General features: G+C 36.4%; 1 protein-coding gene across 1 annotated transcript in view; it reads right to left on the reverse strand.

Moving 5' to 3' along the window:
• Nucleotides 1–24,906, reverse strand: part of EYS (eyes shut homolog) — a 958,850-nt gene that overhangs the window by 516,388 nt on the left and 417,556 nt on the right. The window contains exons 26-27 of the mRNA XM_075145270.1: nt 3,107–3,278; nt 2,502–2,580 (exon numbers count right to left, since the gene is read on the reverse strand). Of these exons, the coding sequence (XP_075001371.1) occupies nt 2,502–2,580; nt 3,107–3,278 (251 nt within the window). The remainder of the gene's footprint in view (nt 1–2,501; nt 2,581–3,106; nt 3,279–24,906) is intronic.

A 24,906-nucleotide genomic window follows, 5' to 3' on the forward strand; every position in this document is an offset into this window, starting at 1 on the left:
AAATTATTAAAGTTATTGCTAATTAGAAATAGATTTTTGGACAGTGAGAAACAAAGACAAAATCTAAAACCACCTCCCCCCCACCCCTTCTTCCCAGGCTCAACTTCACTCCTCTATTCCCAACTCTTCTAACTCCTCCGTTCACCTTGAGCAGTGCAGGGCGGGTGGGGAATGGGGGTTGCAGTCAGTTCATAACAGCTCCTCTCTGCTACTCCTTCCCCCTCACACTCTTCCCCTACTCCAGTGTGGGTCCTCTCCGTAGGCTGTGGTCCTGCAGGGTAAGACTGCTCCCGCATGGGCTCCTCTCCACAGGCCACAGGTCCTACCCAGAGCCTGCTCCTGTATGGGCACTCCATGGGCTTCAGTTCTTTCAGGGCATATCCACCTCCTGTGGCATGGGGTCCTCCATGTGCTGCAGTGTGGATATCTGCTCTGGCGTGGTCCTCTCCATGGACTGTAGGGAAATACCTGCTCCACCACGGTTCTCTCCAGGGGCTGGAGGGGAATCTCTGCTCTGGCGCCTGAAGCACCTCCTCCCACTCCTTCTTCACTGACCTTGGTGTCTGCAGAGTTGTTTCTCATGCTTGTTTTCCTCACTCCTCTCTCTGCTGGGTAGCAGTTTTTACCCTTTCTTAAACATGTTTCCAGAGAGGTGCCACCATCTTTGTTGAGGGGTCCTGTGGTGAATCCGTTGGAGCTGACTAGAACCAGCTGTGTCCAGCACGGGCAGCCCCTGGCCTCTTCTCACAGAAGCCGCCCCTGCAGCTCCCCCTCTAAACAAAACCTTGGCACCTACACTCAACGCAGTTGCATAAACCTTAATACAAAGAAATGTACCTTCAAATGAAGAAAATATTGAAGTATACCTGGATTAATTCCTGATATTTTTTAAAGAAATAATGTTAATCTAGAGGAAAACAATTATAGAGCACGAGCCTACCATGACTATCCAGATGTGCACACCCCTACACAGTCAGAAAGCCTTGTTGATTGCTGTAAGACTTGCATATGCATGATATATGTCTAAGCAGGATCAATGCAGTGTTAGAGCCTTTTAAAAATATGACACCTGCGGCATAGTCTAATCTGGGAATCACATTGCATGCAAATATAATGAATATAAAAAAATGAAGCCGTCATTCTAACAGACTTATGTGTCAAATGTATATGTATATTGCTTCTTTCTATGAATTTTTAATTATGCATTTTCAAACACCTCAGTATGAAATGTGGTTATCTTTTGAATACGATTTTATGCAGTTGTCTACAGGTCATTTAATCTCCTATTCTTTCAAAAATGGAGGAAAATGTAAATCATGGCTAGAGAAAATATTACCCAAGGGTATTCTGTATTAGCATTGACAACAGCTGATAATCATACAGATTTGCAATATCTTATCATGATTCACACTCTGTTGATTTGAATTACTTATTTTCTGATTTTTTCTTTCTGTAAAGAAAGTTGGAAGACAATACTCCAGCTGGATTTACTCCTTGTGCGAGACTGTCATGCATTTTCAATGGAAAAGTTATAGACCATACTTCCTTTATGTAATATGAGATATTTTTAGTTATCTAGTACTTTTAGCTATATAAAAACCCATGAAAGGTCCCTACATGTACACAGAAGTTAAAAAGAAGTCTGGATAACATTTTGGAATGTGTTTTTGATAATTCAGAAGCACAATATTATAAGCCAAATATCCCAAAGGGAGGCAGATCTCATGCTAGACTTTCTCATGAGGCCAATTATATTTAAAAGAATCATATCCCAAGATCTGGTTAACTGTTTGGCACAAAACCTGAAAAAGTCTAAACCAATTCAATACTTACCCCAAAGTGTAGCCAATATTGTAAGGACTCTTCGCCAGACAGTTATGCCAGATGTAGTCACCTTCTACAAGTTGGCCTGCTGACCATGGGAATCTTCATGGCACAGGCTCACATATACAGATGCCTTCTTATCAACAACCATTCCCCATGATAACGCAAAAATATTCTTGAACTTAAGAGGAGGAAGTGGGCAGTGTATTTTGTACACCACAGTTTTATATCATAGAATTCTACAATTACCTGGATTTTGAAATTTTAAACATGAGTCATGCCTACTTTCAGTGTAGAACATTGCATCTTGAGGTTTACTATTCAAATATACAGTTAAGGTACAGCAAATGGGGCTCGCAATGCAAGTTAGGTAGTTATGTCATCCATGCTGAACTGAGGGATAAATGATTTTCAGGTAATGTTGGCTTAGCTGGCTGTAGCTTTTCAGATTTATCATTCAAACTTCACCTTTGAAGTTCTTCAGACATTTTCTCAATGGTCTCTTTTAATGCAGTTTCATGTAAGTAACAAATAATGAGCTTTTCAGAATGGATTTGAAACAACTGAATTTCTGTCATGCATTTTCAATAAACTGACCTATTCAGAAGTTACTTAAATGAGTTTCAAGCAGCATATTACCCTTTCCCCTATAATTAAAATAAAATTTGAAGACATACATTAATATTTATCTCACATCTTGAGCTGGTCCATCCTGATTCACAAGAGCATTGATATCCATCAATGAGATCTATACATCTGAAATACAAAATAGTGTTATTCAGATGAAGCTATGTAATTCTAGATTCAGCACTAGTAGTATTGTTCCATACATTTCAAAATAGTAGTCTGATGTAACCCACTGAAATCCATGACACTTTTAATTAGTTTTAATAATGGGTTTCAAATGTGTATATTATGGGTGCTGAGGGGTCTTACAAGGATACTGATTCTCATATTAAAAGACGTCTTCCCATGTCAACCTGTTGGCATGTAACAGCTAAAGATTTGCTTTTAAGTACATTAAACTCTAATTAATCCACATGTACTGAAAACCGGTTTATGCTAATGAACAAAAATGAAAAAGAAACTGAGATAATGTAACAGTATATTACATTAGCTTAAGCAGGCAACATCTGTCATCTTTAAGTGTGCTTGTACTCTTACTTTATGGAAGACTATAATTAAAAGTGTATTTATCAACTTTCCCATATCATTAAATCTTAAATATTGCTAGTTGGGTACATTATCTTGGAGATAATAATAGTTAAATAAAAATAGCCACCTTCCATGAAGACAAGGATCTGGCAAGCATTCATTAACATTTATTTCGCAGTTTGTTCCAATAAAACCTCTCCTACAGTGACACTTATAGGAACTGATGTCATCAACGCAGCTTCCATTGTTGAGGCAAGGAGTAGATATACATTCATCTATATTTACTTCACATCTATTACCTGTGTAAAAAACAGAAGATACGACTAAGCTTTAAATTCTAAACTCAAACCAACTAACAGTTTATCTATTCATATTATAAATTCCAGATAAACTTTTTTTATTTACATACATTGTTTATATAGTTTATTATATTCATCAATAAAGAATATCCCACTGGAATTACCAGAGGTGCAAATGCTGAAAAGAATGGTTATATTGAAATATATTACAATGATAAAATCTGTAATTGTAGCAAGGCAAGAAAGCGTTGAGGGTCAACTTGCAAGAAAAATAGTTAAATGGAAAAATTGAAATTTCAAGAGGAATTTTTTTTACACAGTTATTAGACAGATGAATAGCACAGGTTTCCTGTAAGAGGAATACAGAATTAAAATTATACATGTCTTGGTGGTGATGTAACTGTAATACTTATTTTCTCAAACTGAAATTAAAATGCAGGGGCTTTCGGTAAATGATGCAAGACGTAAATTTCTTTGAAATCTTTTTGAAAACATTCATTATGAGAGATACGGTGGTGCACTTTTCTGCTTGTAATTTTCCTGCAAATTAGTGCCACACATTTTCCATATAAACATCTCAGAGTACTTTACGAAATTCTAATTGACAAACACGTACCTGGGTCTCTTTGTAGGCCCACTGCCTTGTAGGCAATTAAGCCCTACACAGCTGCTTGCTCACTCCCCAAGAGTGGGGTGGGGGAAAGAATCGGAATTTAAAAGTGAGAAAACTCGTGGGTTGAGATAAAGACACTTTAATAGGGAAAGCAAAAGCTGTGCACACAAGCAAAGCAAAACAAGGAATTCATTCACTACTTCCCATTGGCAGGCAGGTGTTCAGTCATCTCCAGGAAAGCAGGGCTCCATCACACATAACGGTGACTTGGGAAGAGAAAACGCCATCGCTCAGAACGTCCCCCCCTTCCTTCTTCTTCCCCACAGCTGTTATTGCTGAGTGTGACATCATATGGTATGGGATATCCCTTTGGTCAGTTGGGATCACCTGTCCCAGCTGTGTCCCCTCCCAACTTCTTGTGCACTCCCAGCCTACTTGCTGGTGGGGTGGTGTGAGTAGCAGAAAAGGCCTTGACTGTATGTAAGCACTGCTCAGCAGTAGCGAAAATATCCCTGTGTTATCAACACTGTTTTCAGCACAAATCCAAAACATAGCCCCATACTAGCTACTATGAAGAAATTCAGCTGTATCCCAGCCAAAACCACTACACTAGGGATAATGCAAGAACATTCTCCTGATTTTTCAGGTATGTGGGCCAAGGAAGGTGTGGAGGAGAGAAAAAGAATGCTTAAGACAAAAGGTCCTCCTCTGGAGCAGAGAAAGTGTCCAGAAGCCAGAAGTTACACCAATTCCTCTGGCTCTCCATTTCACAACAAAAATGAAAGGCATTTCTTGACTTTCTGTAATGAGGTATTTACTTAAGTATCTCAGTCTCAACTCAAAACCAGCTATTTTATACAGAAATGTGAAGAGTAAATGAATAGTTCCTATAGCCTTTTATCATTGCTATGCACCCAACTACTGGCAGCTTTTTAAAGGAAGGAATTCATAACAAGGAAGAAGCACAGAGATACCCTAACTTTTGTCTAGTCCATGTCTAGTCCAATATACAGCCAAAGATTAAAATCAGGCATTTGCAATAAATCTATTAACATGCTACAAATAGAGTTACTTTAAGATCATGGGGAATGTTTTTACCTAGTGAAGATCATTAGTGTAATATTCACGTTAATATGAACGTTAGGTATGTAAAAATATTGTACACATTTGAGGAAACTGCTTTTCTCACAATATACTCTCAGCTTCCTAATTGAGTCAAAGAGAATAAAACAACATCCCAGATTCTATTTTGAAGTCTGTGGCCTCAGCCCCAGCAGCCCTAGAGCACTGGTGTCATGCTCTAGTGGAAAGTGCATGACAGGAGGTTGGACCTGGCAGATACCCCCAGGAAAATGAGCTGAGAGTGGCTGCTGGGCGATTCTGTATTTTACCAGATCTTGGCGCAGTGGTACTTGCACTATGCTAAGCTACATATTGGTACAAATTAGAAGGCAGTTCTGAAACCTGTTTATCCCCCATCCCATGCAAGCATTCAGCAAACAGTTCTCATTGTTTGTGCTCCTTGGACACTCTCGCTCATTTAGTGTCACACCCTCTGGATCACTGGTGTCTTATTTGATATCACTACATGTAAGAACTTAAAACTTTCAGAAACAGGTATTTTGTGAACATATTGCCAAAATCTAAATTCAGGAACAGAGAAGCCAAATTCATCGGTTCTGTTACAGAAGATCTAACTATCAAAGAGGCAATTTTCCTTATAAGTCAGCATTAGGAAAGAAAATTCTTAATCTGTTCTTATCAAGGAATACTTCAAAAGCATTGGCAAGATGGTAGTACTACACAATAATATACTTCCAGTTCACTTTATTTGCAACTCTAAAGTGATTATTTTTCTTGTATCTGAATAGTGAGGGCATCTCTATAACATCGTATTTCTATTCTACACCATTACAAAAAAAAAAGGTCACTTGATGATTGTAGATCTTTTGATTTTCCTGGCCCATTTAGCAAAGACTGTGAATTTTAAAATGTGATAGCCCCAAGATTATGGGTTTTTTTTGATAAATGAATAATTCCAATCTTTGCTTCATAACCAGCTGTATTTTCAGTCAATCATGCTTTCATTCCTATCTTTCCAACGCTGCTGATCAGAAATGGTATTAGCTTCCCATGCAAACAAAAAAGTCTGTTCTTCTAAGAAGTCTTACTAATTTAAACTTACCAAATTAGTGAGAAGACATATTAATGAAATGAGTAGTATTAATGTACACAGACTACTGCTGTTTTTTATACTATATACTCTTACTAAAACAATACAACTTACTTTTTAAAACTCACTTTCCTAGTTAATCACACATGTTAATCAGGAGGTGCAAATCTGTATTTTAAGAGTTAAAGGTTCTCAATTTAAATTTAGTAATATGCTGTTGATAATGAGATACATGTGAAAGCAATAATAATTAAAAAATAGTTTTAGTGTTTTATGAATTTTTAAGGCAGATATTTCTGATCTTGAAGAAAGCAAACCATAGAATAGCTTTTTTCTTTCTTTTTTTAAAAATTATTTAAAATATTTTACTTTATAAATAATCCAATGCCATTCATTCCTACTGCTACCTTTCACTGCTGTTGTTTTCTATCCTCTGCATAGGTGTAATACACCCACTAAAGGAAATAAACCTGAAATCAAATTACATTATATTTTAAAAAATAGTATATTACTAGTAAGATATTTAAATTTTAGTTCAGCAATATACCAGTAGCAGATTCCAAAATCACCTAATGAAATTTGATTTGACTATAATCAACCCATTAGAAGCTTGGCTGAAACACCTCAATGGCTGCAGCCTTTCTTTTGAAGAGGTTGACACATATTGATATATTGATTCTGAAAGACAGATTAAGGGTTAAAGTAATCATTGATAATTATTACATAATTACATGTGCTTCCATTACTGCATAATTTATTGAGAAAGGAAAAATTATAGTTCCTTTAGTTATTAACATCTTGTAATTAAATAGATTCTGTTTTACATTCCTGACCTACTTTTATTTATGCTACATTGATCTACTACCTCAATGCCATTGAATAAACTTTTGCCTGAACAACTCAATGAATGCAATGGCAATGCAATGAAAATCCATTACTTGATTGTGGGAAAAGAAGACTCAGTGCATAAATTTAATGTATCAATAAATGATTATAAAAATTACATTTCAAAAGATAAGATACATTGGGAAAAACATATTTTATATCTTCCTTTCATTCCTAGAAAAAAACTTACAATTATAACCTTGGAGAGTTTTAAAAACAGAAATTATTACAGTATTTCTTTTTTTAAAAAAATTACTTACTCAGAATTACCAAATTGTGGAAAAATATTCAACATGTACATTTTATAAAGAGATTTTCCTTTTCTGTAACTTGAAGACTTAAACCAGATATGACTTAATATATTTAATAGTCACAGTAAGAGAGAATATGTCAGTAAAGTGCCATAAAATTGCAATAAAATCTTCAACAGTTCTTAAAAGAAAACAAAATTAATAGGTTACTTCCATTAAAGTACCCAAACACTTGCTTGGTAAATTTGGAAAAAAAAAGAGTAATGAATATAGTAAAATTCTGATCAAAGTGCCAAATTAGAACTAGTCATACATATTGTTAATACAAAGAAATGGTTCTTTCTTGTTTGGTCTCATGTCTTTTGTAAAGGCCTGTCCTCTTGGACAATCTAGTAAAATATTCATAATGGATTAATGAAAAAAAAAAAACCCTCAGAATAACTATATAAATTGAAGAAAGTAACTATTTTTAGTACTCTATCCAGGGTATGCTTATGCAAGATTAAAAACTTGCAAAATTATTTTTCTACAAATATGTAATTTTGTGGAAATAACAGTGGGCAGAATGTATCTGCCCATTCCTCAGCTTCTATGTGGCAGTGAAAAGAGCAGAATTCAGATGATATTAAGGAAGTTAGGGAAGTCAGAATGTAATACATCCCACCTAATTTTAACTATTGTAAAATTAAGCAGCTAGTTTAAGATAGGTGTCTAAACTCTCTTTAAAATGGGTAAAGAGAAAAACAGCTTCAAAGGGTGACCTGTATCATATCTCGAACACCACTTACCTTGAATGTCCTAGTGATAGCAATGACCACAGAATGAAATTAAATGAGTAATTTGGACTAGCTGCCTAGTTTTTAGAGGACTAAAATTAGGGGAAATTAAGCCTATTCCTAATTATCAGCTGTAAACATCATTATCCATGTGATGCAGCTTACTCCACATTTTTTAAATCTACAGTTTCTTTTTTTTGTGGTGTGTATAGGAGTTTTTGGAATACCGGAATGAGTCCTGAAATAATGTTTTCTTAAATAAAGTCTTTCTGCTCAGCCTCAGTTCTCCCACTCCTTAGAGTTCAACAAGAATGTATCACAGTAATCTTCCTTTATTTTTGTCCAAATACTGTGAAACACTGTACATCAATTTTCAAGGCAATCTTTGTTTAAGAGCATGCTTACTGTCACAACGTGTCTTTAATCTCCAGGTGTAACTGAAATACAGGAACCCAAATTCATGAAATAATGTTCAGACAGGGAATAACATGGGAAGCTAGAGAAATGAAACTTTGTGCTTATTTTCTTTAAAAAACAGGTATCAATGAATGTAATGGCAATTCAATGACATGTAATTAAGATTAGATTCTGCCAAGAAAGACTGAATCTGATGGAAAGAACAGAAACACCTTGTAGTAATATCTCCATATTCTGCCCTTACTAGGAAAGTTTTAGTAGTATTAATAGGCAAAATAGACTTTTAGTCCTGCCAGTGTTAAAGTTTCAGACGTATGTAAAGAGTAAAAGTCCATTTTGTCATTCCCACCCTAAAAGGAATTTGTGAGATTTGCTGTGAATACAGACTATAATAATTACAGTAATTACTGGTACAACAGGTTTAAAGATTAAAATGAATACATGTAACACAGGAAAAATAATTAAATAAAAAAGAAAAAAAATGTAATTCTGAATTAGGTCTAACAAAGAAAATAACTTGCTCAATAGTAGGAGCTAGTTCAAATGTTCTTGCAAAAATGTGCTAACTCAAAATATTCTTGATAGTTTTTATAAAAAATAATTTACATTCAGATGCTAAAATTTCTTGTTTAAATTCAACATCCATATTCTAATACCTGAACAAATCAGGCCAAATACATGCTGGCATTAATCCCTTAGCATCACTGGATTAATCCACTCTGATATGAATAAACATTTTCATTTAAATTATTTCCAAGAGCAAAATGTACTAAATTTGTGAATTGCCACTCTGTAGACACAAAAAGGCTGGCAATCATTCATGACTGTAACCTGTCTGTCATTCTCTTCCAATGTGACTGTCATTTACGTTGAAACCTGCCTTCTTTTTCAATTCTTGTTCAAAGTATGAAACTTCTAATAAAACTAATATTGCTGTATTATAAACATTATAATACAACTAAACATTCTGCAAAGTTGGTGTGAAAGACAGACTATAATATCACGGAACTAACACTTTACTTAAAACATCACCTGTAAATTTCATAGCTCTGACTGTGCCAGGTGTGTTACTGGGCCTAAAATACTTCTTGGAGCTCTGCTTTACAGATTGTACTTACCATGCTAGAAATAATGCCTCCACACATGAAAGAAAAGGGAAAAGTATCTCACACATACTACGTTTGGGGGATTATTGATATTGATGGAAACCTGGGGGCTCCCCCAGGTGTGTCAGAGTGCAGCAGAAGGCAAGGAAATGCCATAGATGTGAGAAGACAAGAGTACGGAGCAATAACAATAACACTAAGGTGAAAAGGAGACAGCTATTCTCCTACTCCTTCAACTCATCCGCTTATGGGAAGGATCAGTCTGTCTTGTACCTTAATAAAGAAAACTCAGCAGCCTTTTCCAATGCCCTTTTTATCTTCAACCTACTTCATTAATTGGGGATGCCTCAGCCTTTCTTGGAGCTCATTTGCACAATTCCACACCTACATCCTAATCTAGAGATTGTCACATCTTCCATCAAGACTTTCATCTTTTCAGCTGTAAACCCAAATAAGAAATTACCCTTCTCTGCTTTCAAGAATTTTTCTCACCAACTTCAGATCCAACCTAGAATGTCTCCTTTTTCTGATCATTGGGCATTTATTCTCGGCCTTCTGTTAAAAACATGATTATGTTTTTACATTTCTTCCCTCAGAAACACATCCCCCCCAACATCCAGCTGAGTTTTAACAAGCTGTAGTGCACCTAACAAGCTGAAAAATCAGATACTAGACTTGATCTTGTAAGTATTTCAGCACAGGAAAGGAGGAAGTTTGAAATGGCGGTGGGTCCTAGAAATATTTTTTTTTTTGCAAACTCTCCTAGTCACAAAACTTGAGCTCCTCAGCAGCTTTTTCCTTTCAACAAAATAGGGTTGAAAGCAGACACTGTGAACATAAGAACGTACCGTACAACAAACACCTCTGACTTATGTGTGACCTCTGAGATGCACCAGCATTCTTAGCTATGCTCTCTCTTTAAACTTTCATCCTACTACTAACAAGAACAACTCTGAAGTTTTTCTACATATTTTTGCATTTTGCCTATGACTGATGCGCTCATGCCAAGTTCTGTGGTCTATGCAATGGGCATAACGATTTATTTATCTTAAAATCATTCAGCTATTCAGCTTAATTACTTTAAGACACTTTTTTGGTCGGTTTCTTTATACTGCATGCACATAACTGTGCAAAATTTTAGGTTTTTTACACAGAAAATAACATAATTTTTTTTTACAAGAAATATCTGATAATTTCTAGATCCTCTCCTCTTGGTAAATAAACTTGACATTTTCGTGACATTTCATATTCGGATGTTTTTGTAATTATGTGTTACATTTCTGAGAGTAAAAATACTTGGATTCCTGAAAGCATAGTATATATTAAAGGTCTTTTCCAACCTTAATGATTCTATGATTCTATGATTCTATTCCAGTTTGTTTACTTCTTATTAGACTTATAAGAAAACATATTAGAACTTATATATATATATATATATATAAAAATATATAAAATTTCTATATACCAAATATAAAATTATTTGATTGTTAGGGCTAAAGACTGAGGAAGATGATCATTTACACACCTCTTCAGTTCTTTCTTTTCTAGGAAACGATAAAGAGATTTGAGTGCTGTTTCAGGAGATTAAAAATTCAGGATATTAATTTATGATAATGGCTAATATGAAAAGAGAGGAAAAGGAAGAAACATGCAATTTTGTGTAAGAATAAAGTCAAAGACGTACTACTTGGAAAAGAAAAACAAATGCATGATAAAAAACAATTGGTTGCTGAGGGCATACCTGAAAACAGAAAGGAATAGTAAATTAGCATGGTATACTAATTTATACATGATATGGAAAAAAAAAATATAAGCCCTTCTAATGGTAACTGAAAATTTTATATCCAGTTGAAAAGAGCCAGAACTGAGAGAAAAGGAGGGATGTCCTTTCAGAATCACTCAGCAACACATAATTCTTCTCTTGTTGAAGTCAATTTTAGTATCAACTATTATTATAAGACTATTGACAATTATTTGTGCCCATTCCATGAGATGTTACAATAGATAAGATGTTAAGCAAAAGATCAATTAATAGATTTATCATACGAATATATATGATGGGCATTCATGTATAATCAATAACAAAGGCAATTTTATATATGAAAAAAAGATTGTATAGCGTAAGTCTAAGGAATAAAAATATTGCTCAACTTAAACATGAGCAGAAATACTACAAACCGCTCTGCAGAGCATATTTAAGTTACAGAAAAAAATAAACTAATTTATTAAATAATTTCAGCATGAGAGTGTTAAACCCCAAAAGAAGTAGAAAATGAGGAGCAACAATATTTTCTAACATGTCTATGTATCATAGAAATTGTGAATAATAATGGTAATGCTTGTGAAAAATCTCTACATTTGTAGATGAATTTCAGGTCCTAGTACCATACTTATATGAGCTTATAGGGGCTTAATTAGTGGGGTTTTTTAACTCAGATTTTTTTTTAAATCAACACTCATCTAACAGTTGTCCTCATTACTGATATAACTCCACAAAATATATAACTGTAAACAATTATAAATCATGAACAGAAGTTGTGGAAAAACACTAGAATATGATACTTAACACTAGTAGTTATTACAGCTTGAAAATCTTAATTTGGACAGATAGAAAATATGTATTCAGACATGTTCCATCTTGACCATGATCAAGAATGGTAACTGATCATTCTTAGATGACTTCTGGCATAAGAGAAAAAACCAAGAAAATAATTCAGAGCAAAAAAATGTATCAGCTGAGCTATCTGGGTTCAAAAGCAATGTAAAGATAAACTCGTACATGGAAAAATAATGTAATAACATCTCATAATTAAATCAAAAACAAGCTGGGATGAGTACTAGGTGAAAGATTCAGGTATTTTACCTATTACAGGAAGATGGAGAAGATACATCTTGAAAAAATATGGTATGTAATAATTTCTACCAGCTATAAATTTATTTCCATGGCTTTTGAAATACTTTCTATAATAAATACATTTTCTGAATACATATGTACAAAACCACATTGTAAATAAATGCTTTAGGCTCCTTAGAAGACCTTTTTCAGCAGAATTTATCTTTCATCTCTGATAAATTAACTTTGATACAATATGCCCCAATCACCATATTCTAAAACAACCATCTTACAAATCTAGAAATATGTTGCCTCTTAAAATTAGTAACTGGCTGCAAAGAACTAGTAATCATTTTGTCACAGTGACATTAATCTTGTGAACAGCATAAAGTCCTTTTAATATCATTTTAAGGTTAAACCATCATTGCCCCATTCAGTCTGTTATGAGTAAATAAGCTGTAACAAAAGTTTTCTAAGTATGCTGCATGAAAAACTAGGGCTGATAAGGTTGCTGAGCTTGTTTTTGTCGATTTCATCGTAAGAGAGATTTATTATAGCATAGTGTCTAATACCAGAGATTTAAATTTCCTGTTTCTATTGTATTTTGTGTCAGTAATAGATTTATTTCAGGCAATTATTTCACTTTTCTTATATTAAGTCAAGTTAAATTGGTGCCGATCAGATAGCAGAAAATTTGAGTGGTTGCAAACTATTTTGAAGTAAGTATTTTTTTCTTTCTTTAGACAAGGTTTGATTTCCACTCTGGATGGGAAAGAGAAGAGGACTTTACAGGATAAGATTAGACCATAAGAAACAAAGTAATTGAGACAAATACAGGTTAATTTGCTTGGTCTAAAACTTTTAAGATATTTGTTTTCATTAAATATCAATTTTGGATCTTAGATATGCATGCATGGTTTTTGAGAACCATATCTGCCCATTTAATTTAAAAGTGAATGCAAGAACCAGAGGGATTAAATACAAAAAGAGCACTTTGCACTGTCTCTTATTTCGGTATTTGAACTCTAGACTGGAACATGATGAGACCATCAAAAGCAGCAACCTATCTAAGCAAATTACTTCTTGGTTTACTGCTGTGCCTAGTCATAGTATCAAATAAAGCATCATATCTTAGTGATTTGAACACTATCTACTAAAAATAATAGAAATTAAAAAAAACATAATATTGTGACCGGTGAAAGGGAACACACCATATAGAGAGTTTAGAATTTAATGATAGTCTTATTAATGTTTTAACAGTCTTATAATCAATTATCAGTACTGAAAAGCATCGATATTAAAATCGTTAAAACGGTTATACCAAAAATGTCCCCAAACCTTGCCAGTACCTAACCCTTTCCACTGGTAGTGTGCTCACGCCTCAAATATCCCTGTGGGTCTAAAGTGTGACACTACAGTTTTCTCCCAAAAATTGTAGATAGGGGGTGGAGGAAGGGGCATTGCAAGGATTTGCCAGCACAAGAGTTAAACCAGCAACACCCAGCTCAGGACCCAGTGAGGCTGAGCTCCTCCGCTTCTAGGTGAGCACACAGCCAGGGCATCCCCCTGTTAGAGGCAGAAATCATATTTACTGGATTAAAAAATCAAGCTATACCTAAAGATATCACAGTTTAGAATTATGATTCAGTTCACAGATGAGTAAACTTACAAAAAGACATGGAGAACAAGATAAATCTGAAGACAGTGAACGTAAAATCTATTCATGTTTGAATATTGGAAACATCATGACAAAAATGTCATAGTTGTCAATATTGCCAGAGGAAGTCACATTGTACCTGGGCAAGCTGCAAATATCAATTCAATATTTATGACATTTTAACTTTGATTTTAAAAACATAAGGTTTAGTATGAGCAATTACTTTATTAAAATTGAGAAAAACTCTTAAAGCTAAAAGATAACTGAAAACTTGTAACTGAAAGACAAATTTCTAAGAAGTAAAGTATCTCTCATTCGAACTAATACAGTTCAACACGGAGAAAAGAACTGTATTGGTATGTTGTATTGTATATATAATGTAATATATCATATTATTAATATAAACACACACACATAGTCTTACAGAGAAATACCCATGTTTTTTTCAATATAGACACTGTTTATTAGCCATTTTAATTTTAACACTGTAATATAAAATGGAGTGTAAGAATAAAGTTAAAATAAGGGAAAACTGGAGAGCTGTACTATGTGGTAAAGTCATCAAGAAAAAGATGTTCTAGCATCACTCTAAAATAATATAAATATAGCTTTGTGTAAAAAAAAAAAAAATCACATTTACTTCCTTATCATTCTATAACCTGAATGCTTCCAGAATATAATAATATTATTATTACTATAGCTTTTGATTTTCTTCTCTATTAGGCATGTTTTATGTAGTCTGTAACAGTCTTATTTAAAATTGAAGTTATGCATTTTCACAGTCAAATGATAATAAAAATCAAAGTTTACTGTATAGTTAAAAACTCAACCTGTCTTTCTTTTCTTGGGACACAAGGAATCACACTTGCTACTAATAAAGTAATGTATTATTCACATTACAGTTTAAATGTCCCATCAGAAATGAGAACAATAATGTCCCTGGAGGTTTTCCAAGACCCAGCCAGACAAACCCCTGAGCAGCCTGGTCTGACCCTATAGCTAACACTGCTTTCAACAAGAGGTTGGACTACAGACATCCCAAGGTCCCTTCCAACCTAAATTATTCTGATTCAAGAATGAAATTTCCCCAGTAGCTTGACCTGGTAGCCTGGTGAATGGCAAAATGCATGGGATCAAAAGTGTGCACTAGGTGCACAGAAAGAGGTGAAAAATGCAACAAGATTTTGATCATGATTATATGCAAAATTACTTGTGAATAGCATGTATTTCATCATAGCCTAATAATTTTCAAAATTCTTATGCTATTTAATAACATGCTGGTCAAATTCAACCTCCCACCAAAAAATCCAAAAAGAAAGTATGCAAAAAAGGTAGGCTGCTTTTTTTTGCTTTTAGATTAATGCTAATCACACACTGAGACTCCATGCAGGCAAGCAGGAAGTACAAACACTTGGAAATAATCTTAGTAACTGGAAATAATCTTATTTACTGATGAGAAAATGTATTATTTAGAATACAGGTATGCCTTGGGTAGTATATTTAGGCACTAACATTTGGTTCATTTAATTACTATAGCACAACACCTTCACTATTTCTTTCAAATGACAACTTGGCAACTTAGAATAGTACTTTAAGCTGACTGCGGGGAAATAAAACAGATTCAATTCACGTAATCAGTGAGACCCAGAGACTTGCCCCATACATTTTTCCACTACAAACTAGGAAAAATCCAATGGAATTGCTGAGAAAACTACTAAATTCTTAGCATGAAAGGTCAACCCATTCTATTTTAGTGAACAAAATACTCTTCCTGAAGTCATCTATTTCTCTGAATCCTGTTGAGGATAAATTACAGAGATTGCTGGCAGAGATAGCTACAGAGAACCAAAAAAATCCATGATGCTACCATGGCCATGCTTTTCAGAAATAAGCAGCACGATTTTACAGTAACTGTTCTAACATATAGCATGTTGAGTTCTGTGAGGTGAAACCATCACTCAGCAGTCATTGCTTTAGATATTTATTGCTGTGACTGATTGAATCATCCACAGGTTTTTAAGTGACGAATTGCATGTTTTTACCTAACTAGTTCCCAGTCATGAATTTTTGAGCGCATAGCAAAAAACCACACCATCAGAAATAGCTATTAAAATATTCTTATTTCATTTGTAACATTATCTTTTAGAAATACTACAATAATTTAATATAAAAGATTTAGACATTAAGTACATTTACAACTTATTTTGAGCTTAAGAAGAAATATTGCAGAATCACAGAAGAACAGATTGGCATTATGATGCATAAAGTTCCTCTGTGCTATTCTAGCATTAAAGCTGCTTGAAAGTTCCTTTGTCACAGTATGTGTAGCAGACCAATTTGTGTGGGAACTGAGATTTCAATCCCCTGGACCTTGGTGACTCTTATAGAATAGAAACTTCTTTAAAGCATGCACAGTGGCATATTTGAATACATTCAAAGACTCCTCCAAAGTTACACTTGCTGAAAAGCACAGAGGCTTTCCCAGCTTGCAGTAACAGCTAGGAAACAGCTCTAACAGTTGTATCAGGGCTGTCTTGAATTTGTTGTAGGTATAATGTAAAGCACTGATTTTGGCTCTAGAAGCCCTAGATAATTTAAATTCTCACCTAATAGCTTACCATAATAGATAAGAGATAGATATAATCACTTGACCACAAGCTCTCAAATGTTGTCACTGGATAGTCCTATCCCCTGAATTCTGCATTTCAAGCAGCCCAAAAAATCTTCAGGGAAGGATATTACATCTGCTTTACCCTGAAACACTGATCTGATAGATTATATTTATGAGAAGATAAATTAGGATGTTATCATTTTCAGTTACAATCTGTTTAGCTGGGGATTGTCTCAGTTTTATTAAACGTTCCTGTTCTATTAAATAGTATGTGTGTGTCCTAAGAAAGATACTTGTGTGGTATATATAATACCATGATCAAAAACGTGAGGCAAACCACAGAACTTCACAGCAGCACTTCCACAATTAAAATACAATGCTTAACAGTGATTCTATTCTTGCAAGGCATGGTTTACTGGAGGAAGGGATTATTATTATTATTACCTATGATTACTTTGATTGCCCCTTTGTGGCAACAAGACAGAAATAACAAGAATGGTGCCAATATTCTTGGAGGCCTCAGGAAAAGTCCATTACTTTGAGAGAGGCAACCAGCCTCTCCATGAAATCCACAAGGGAAGTCAGGTACTGAAGAACTTTAGAAACTAGGAAACTGAGGAAAGAACTATCAGCACATGTCTAGGTAGCATAATGCAGTAGAGTGTTAGAGCCCCTAAGAAAGATGTGCAAAGCAGTAGCTCTGGAAGGCCAAAAGCACTTTAGCCATGTTAGTATGGCATTGTGTACTGGCTTTACCACCATGCCTCTAAGGAGAACTCATTAGCCCGGGGCTGACACCATTCTGATGCAACCATTCAATCTAGCTTGCAAATTTTGAACTTTTGATGTATAATATGCTTACTGTTGTCAGCTGCATGAGTCTAAGGGATCACCTTCCTCCATTTTCACTAACAAATTAAAAAACTGTTCTCAAATATTTCCAGATCTGCTTGATATGGAGCAAGAATGTTTCACATAAACTGACAGAATGCATGGATGACTTACCTACTGGATAGTTTATATCGAAAATATTTCTTCTGGGTTTTTTTTCCACTTAGTATAAATGATTAATATTAAACAGACCAGTTACAGAAAGAGAGGGAATGTGGGAGAGGATGCATGTAGTGAGGGGAGTGGGCCCCTCACTACAAGAAAGACATTGAGGTGTTGGAGTGTGTCCAGAGAAGGGCAATGAAGCTGGTGAAGGGCCTGGAGCACAAGTCTTATGAGGAGCAGCTGAGGGAACTGGGATTGTTTAGCTTGGAGAAGAGGAGGTTGAGGGGAGACCTCATCGCGCTCTACAACTACCTGAAAGGAGGTTGTAGCGAGGTGGGGCTTGGTCTCTTCTCCCAAGTAACTAGCGATAGGACGAGAGAAAATAGCCTCAAGTTGCACCAAGGGAGGTTTAGATTGGACATTAGGAGAAATTTCTTTACTGAAGGAGTGGTCAGACCTTGGAACAGGCTGCCCAGGGAAGTGGTTGAGTCACCATCCCTGGAAGTATTTAAAAGACGTGTAGATGTGGTGCTTAGGGACATGGTTTAGTGGGCATGGTAGTGTTGGGTTGATGGTTGGACTTGATGATCTTAGAGGTCTTTTCCAACCTTAATGATTCTATGATTCTATAAACTTACATTATGTGGAAGAATCAGATTCAAGATTTTTTCTGGTTGATATGGAGTGAAGTATGCAAAAAGAAGCAGAAGTTATTTGAAACTCTTTATTAATGTTGTTCCATTTAGTAACTTCTATGAAGGTGCAGGAAACTTGGAGGAAACTCTGTGAGAATCAAACTGAGATTTTCTCCCAATCCACGATACCACTTTAGGCAATGGGTACAATGGGAAATAGGTTAAGTCCTAATATGTACATGGCTGCATGAACAGTGTCCTTTTTATCATTATAAAGCATTGTCTTCCACGATGCTATTCATAAATAACACAGTTTCTTTTCAGCAGTCAAAAATAAGAAGCAGAGCTAGTTCTATTCCTCTTTTACTGACTCCTATAAATCCAGAAAAAGAAGCTGATTCTGTTTGAAGATAAATAGTAATTAACTCTACAAGACATTGGTGAAATCACCTTAGAATTGCTATACTAAATACATTCAAATTAGACAGCAATGAGCATGAAGAACAAACACTTCACATTTAGATATTCTTTGCCAAAAGACAAGGATTTTCCTCTCTAAAGGCACAGATCTGTAACCCAAAACAATTGTATTTTACTAAACAAGGGGAGTGACTGTCATCCAAGTTCCTAATCACCAGACTTAATTTGTATACACAGTGAAAGCTGCTGTTGCCAAACACTCATTATGAATGGGCTGTGGCATTGCATATTTTTAGCATAATCTGTACAAAAAAATAGGTAGTTATTGACTTCATCTCCTTAAGGACCAGAGACTTTGCATGCACTATAGAGACCTTTCTTTCTTACAAATAGGATTCTTAGCTGTTCAGTAACTTCACTGCTTTGAAACTATAAACACATTTCTCTAGCTTTCTAGTTGGAGGTCACTGCTATATGGTATAGTAACCTTTACAGACCACATAAAATAAATATTTCCTCAAAGAAGAAAATATGTGCTGGGCTATCTTTTTCTGTTGCTGAAGTTGTAAATACAAGATTTGAAATAAAATTATCAAAAGGTCACATCCAAATAGTGAACTTGGGTAACAAAGGTTAGACACAATAATCTAACTTGGTTTCTGTTGTGGCATACAGAACACTGGGCCAAACATAAATTCTCGTATTCAGTTCTTGTATTCATTTCCTGTAATTCAGTACCTTATGGGCTGCATCTGAGGGTGCTGAGAAAGCTGGCTTACATCCTTGGAAGGCTGCCTTCTATCCTGTCTGAAAGGTCATGGAAATTGGGGAAGGTCCCCAGTGACTAGGAAAGGCAAACATTGCACTTGTCTCCCCAAAAAAGCCAAAAGGGTGATCTGGGAAATTACAAGCCAGTAAGCCTCACTTTAGTCCCTGGGAAGATCATGGAGTGAATCCTCTTAGAAGCACTTCTAGGCAATAGAAGGAGAAGAAGGTGACTGGGAACAACCAGCATAGATTGAGAGCAGCCCTGTGGAGAAGGACTTGGGGGTGTACTGGTGGATGAAAATCTGGACATGAGCTGACAATGTGCGCTCGCAACCCAGAAAGCCAATCGTGTCCTGGGCTGCATCAAAAGAAGCGTGGCCAGCAGGTCGAGGGAGGTGATGCTGCCCCTCTACTCTCCTCTGGTGAGACCCCACCGGAGTACTGTGTCCAGCTCTGGGGTCCTCAGCACAGGAAAGACATGGACCTGTTGGAGCAGGTCCAGAGGAGGGCCACAAAAATGATCAAAGGGATGGAACGCCTCTTCTATGAAGAAAGGCTGAGAGGGGTTGTTCAGCCTGGAGAAGGCTCTGGGGAGAACTTATTGCAGCCTTTCAATACTTATAAGAAAGATGGCGACAGACCTTTTAGGAGGGCCTGTTGCATCAGGACAAGAGGTAATGGCTTTAAACTAAAAGAGGGCAGATTCAGACTAGATATAAGGAAGAAATTTTTTACAATGAGGGTGAAACACTGGGACAGGTTGCCCAAGGAGGTGGTAGATGCCCCATCCCTGGAAACATTCAAGGTCAGGTTGAATGGGGCTCTGAGCAACATGATCTTGTTGAAGATGTCCCTGCTCGTTGCAGGGGGGTTGGACTAGATGACCTTTAAAGGTCCCTTCCAACCAAACTATTCCATGACTTTACAGGTTTATCAAGAGAAAATCACATCTGAACAACCTGATTGCTTTTTATGATGAAATGACTAGGTTTGTGGAAGAGGAGACAGCAGTGGATGTCACTTATCTTGATTTTAGCATGGCCTTGACGCTATCTCCCACAGTATTCCTGTACCCAAGTTAGGACATTAAGAGTCTGGAAGGGTAGACAGCTGGATGGCTAAAAAGCTGGCTGGCTGGTTGGGCTTAGAGGGTTGTGGTTTATGCATCACACTCTACCAGGAGGCTTTTTAAAAGAGGAGTACCCTCAACTCTGCCACTAGGCTCAGAAACCTGGGATGCTTGAGACTGAAGTTCAGTAGTAAACCCTGAAAAAAAGACAACTTTAAGTACCTCAGACTCTTCCATGTCTTTTGTCACTAGGTCCCCCTCCCCACTGAGAACGAGGCCCACTTTTTTATCAGCCTTCCTTTTGCTGCCAATGTACATACAGAAGGCCTTCTTGTAGCTGTGCATATCCTTCTCTATTCTCAGCTCTAGCTCAGCTTTTCCTTTCCTAATTTCAACTCTGCACACGTGGGCAATGGCTTCATATTCCTCCTAAGTAGCTCATGCCTGCTCCTTCCACCAAATGTGTACTTTTTTTCTGCATCTGAGCTCAGTTACGTGTTTCCTATTCATCCTTGCTGGCCTTCTGCTATGCCTTCTTGACTACTCTCTTCCTTGAACAAGGATGAGCAGTAATTGGAATAAAGCTGCTACCAAACTAAGATTGAATTGGTTAAAGTATGGCTTAAGGCTCTAGTTAGTAGATGGTAAGTCACTTTGAGAGGAAAAAAAATATTTATATCCTGACCTTGGCTCTCAGGAGAGGGAACTAGCAGTCTAGACTTGGCACTTCAAGCCAAATATTTGATGAGGTTACACATTACTGTTCTGTGTTCTTTCTGGCCAATGGGATATTCCATACCATATGACATCATGCTCAGTCTATAAACTAGGGGAAAGCTGGCCGGGGGGCTGCTGCTCTGGGACTGGCTGGGCAGCGGTCAGTTGATGGCGAGCAATTGTTTTTGTTTTTTTTTTCATTTGCATCACTTGTCTTTTTTGGGTTTTATTTCTGTCTCTTTTTGTCTTCCTTTTCATTACATATTATTATTATTATTTTATTTCAATTATTAAACTGTTCTTATCTCAACCCATAAGTGTTCTCATTTTTACTCTTCCAATTCTCTCCCCCATCCCACTGCGGGGGGCGGGGAGTGAGCAAGCGGCTGTGTGGTGTTTAGCTGCCTGTCTGGTTAAACTATGACACCAGGAAATCTTTGCTGAATAGTGTTGAAGTTCAACAAGTACAGTGAAAGTGCCCCCTTCTTTCCTTACAAATCAGGCTAACTTATAGCATGGACATTATAGCACTTCTCAGGAAAATGCAAAAAGTAAATTTGCCCCTTCCTGATGGTGCGTTCACTGAACCTAAAATTCCCAAAACTTATGTGAATGCTCTAATCATTAAACTAAAAGACAGACACCATGACCCCCACATTTAGTACAGAATCCCAGTTCTGTCAGTATACATGTTAAATTCATTCTTGGCATGCCAGTCAGTTTTGGCCTCTCTTGATATGTAAGCTGCATCTTGCTTTGACATCTCACAGAGCGTACCATGAGATTCCTCCCCTTTGACTCTAAATAGATAGTCACTTCAGTTAGTAGTGTAGTTGCTCTTCTTCCTCTGGAAATCAATAGCAAGGAATATAGACAGAGGTTTGAGAAGTGCAGATGCAATCACTGCCAGAGTCGGCTGGCAGTATGAAGCTGTAGAAATAGCTTGGAAGGTCAAAAAGATAAAGAAAACTTCTCTCCCTGTTCATTGATTAGATCTTGTGGGACTTTTTTGTTAGGTCAGCCTGTTGTATAAAAAACAGAGCAGAGTTTTCATTGTCACGCAGACAAGATGAACAGCAGGTTCTGAGGCCCAGGATAAGGAAGGCTGGGGCTCAGAGCTGGCATTAAAGATAAAATAAAAGATGAGTTATTTAAGCCAAGGTTTTTACTTGGTTTAACATACAATTTAAGTGCACCCTTAGTCACGTCCAAATGTCAGTTTGTACTAATCTCATAGAGAAGATAAGACTGTAAGGGTAGATCTGAGATTAAGAGAATAGCTATTTAGAATTAAGAAATAATTACTGCTCTGCAGAAATGATGACTGAACCTTCACAGCAAAAAGTTATTTCATGGTACTTAAGTCATTTCTAGGCACCTTTTGCATCAGATGTCTAATAATTGGCAGTTTGAATCAGAATTTTGGATTTATATACCTCAGTTTAATACACATCCTATTTTAGCCACTGGAATCTTATTTTGAGTATTGGGTGGAGGTGTCAAGGTATGGCAGGGCCAAGGGCAAGCTGCAAGGCAGCTGCTGTGAGAAGAGACTGGGGGCTGCCTCATGTCAGACACACACAGTTCCAGCTGGCTCCAATGGACCCACTGTAAGACACCGTAAGAGCACCTCAGCCAAGATGGTGGTGCCTCTGTGAAAACGTATTTAAGAAAGGGCAAAACACTGCACAGGCAAAATGAGGAGGGGGGAAGTGAGAAACAATCCTGTGAGGACCAAGGTCAGAGCAGGAGGGAGAGGAGGTTCTCCAGGTGCCAGAGCAGAGAATTCCTTGCAGCCCATGGAGGAGAGCACGGTGGCGCAGGTATTCCCCTGCAGCCTGTGGAAAGCACTCCTGACACAAGCAGGATATCCATGCTGCAGCCCATGGAGGACCCCACGCCAGAGCAGGGGGTTATTTCCTGAAGGAACTGTGGCCTGTGGAGAGCCCATACTGAAGCAGATATATCTTTAAGGACTACAGCTTGGGGAGAAGACCCACACAGGAGCAGGGGAAAAGTGTGAGGAGGAGGCAGCAGCAGAGACGACCTGTTATGGATTGACCACAACCTCCTATTCCCTATCTCCCTGTGCTGCTTGGGGCGGAGAGGCAGAAGAGTTAGGAATGAAGTTGAGCCAGTGAAGGGTGGTGGAGCAGGGGGAGGAAGGGGGGAAATGTTGCTTTGTTTTGTCTTTGTTTCTTACCATCCAAAAATCTATTTTAATTGACAATAAAATATATTAATTTTCCCCAAGTGGAGTCTGTTTTGCCCATGATAATAACTGGTAAGTGATCTCCCTGTCTTTATTGTGATCCATGAGTTTTTTTGTCTTTATTTTCTTTTCCAGTCCTGTTGATGAGGAGGACTGAGAGAGTGGCTGGGTGAGCATCTGGCAGCTGGCCAAGGTCAATCCAACACATTTTAGAAAAAAACGTTTAGTCTTTGCAAGAGATCTTAGAATTATTTAGTTAACCTCAAACAAAGAAAATCAGAAAATAAACACTTAAGAATTACCAAGTCTGTCAATGAAGGCAGTAATGACTTAGTAATCCTAGAACCTTTTCAAATGAAGAAATTACAAATTATCAAAAAAAATTCTACAGTCAAAAAACTTGTATTCTTATTAAACCCGTTTTGCAGCTGACTTGGTGACCCAGACACTTATGGTTTATACTTGAATATAAAATAAGGCATATTTGAATTATTTGGATCATACTTTGACGTAAAGTTGTTCAGATGGTAATGTTTAATAAAAAAGAAAGTGATTAACACCTCAATTATAAAAATGACCTTCAGGTGATCATAATATATTATGTTTAATTACTTATTCCTTTTAAGATATTATATTGTGCAGTTGAAGAGAAAGTAGGATTAGTTTTTTAATTAACAGTTTTTTGATATCAAACTCAGTAGAATATACATATATGTATTTTTTTCTTGTTTTATTCATTACATAATTGTGTACCGTTGCTCATTCAGAATGCAACATCACATTGATTTGTGATAATGAAGATATAGCCATACTCATTGATTATATTTCCTTATTTTGCTTTTAATTTTAAATTGCTGATTATGTTCCATTTAATTCCAAAAACAGTCATGTGTTCCACTTGTTTGCACTGTATCTTCGGATTCTCTAATAAAGGTTTAGTAACCTACCAAGCCAAAATTAAATCTGTCATAGCCTTTGATTCTCCTTTGATTTCCTTAGACTATGAGCAAATTTCCTGTATTTATAGTAACATTTATGAAATCAAAGGATTCTGGAATCATATAGAGAAAAACAGTCCCTGAATAACACATATTTAAAAGGTTATCTTAGTGCTAAAAGATGACTATGTAAGCGTGGTGTTTTCTTACTCAAAAGATCTATCTTCTATGTACATTAAGTTTCAATTTTGGTACATCACAAAGCATAATGTTTAGAGTTGCTTGCTTCTTTACCACATTTGCAGTATAAATTCAACAGTTCATGTTCACTAACATTAATCACTCCAGCCAACGAATGGCTGACCATTTAGACAAAACAGGTTTTAGATTCAATGACTCAGGAGGTATCTTTCAGTTTTATGTTGTTATATCTAACACTTGGGTACCACCAATGTACAAACAGTAAGCGGTAACAACTGTGATCTTGAGTAAAGAGCTATTCTACTTAGGACTTTCAGATGCCGATTTTTTTTCAGTTAGTGCTATAAACC

Source organism: Calonectris borealis, chromosome 3 (genome assembly GCF_964195595.1).
Source record: "Calonectris borealis chromosome 3, bCalBor7.hap1.2, whole genome shotgun sequence".
Taxonomy (NCBI): Eukaryota; Metazoa; Chordata; class Aves; order Procellariiformes; family Procellariidae; genus Calonectris; species Calonectris borealis.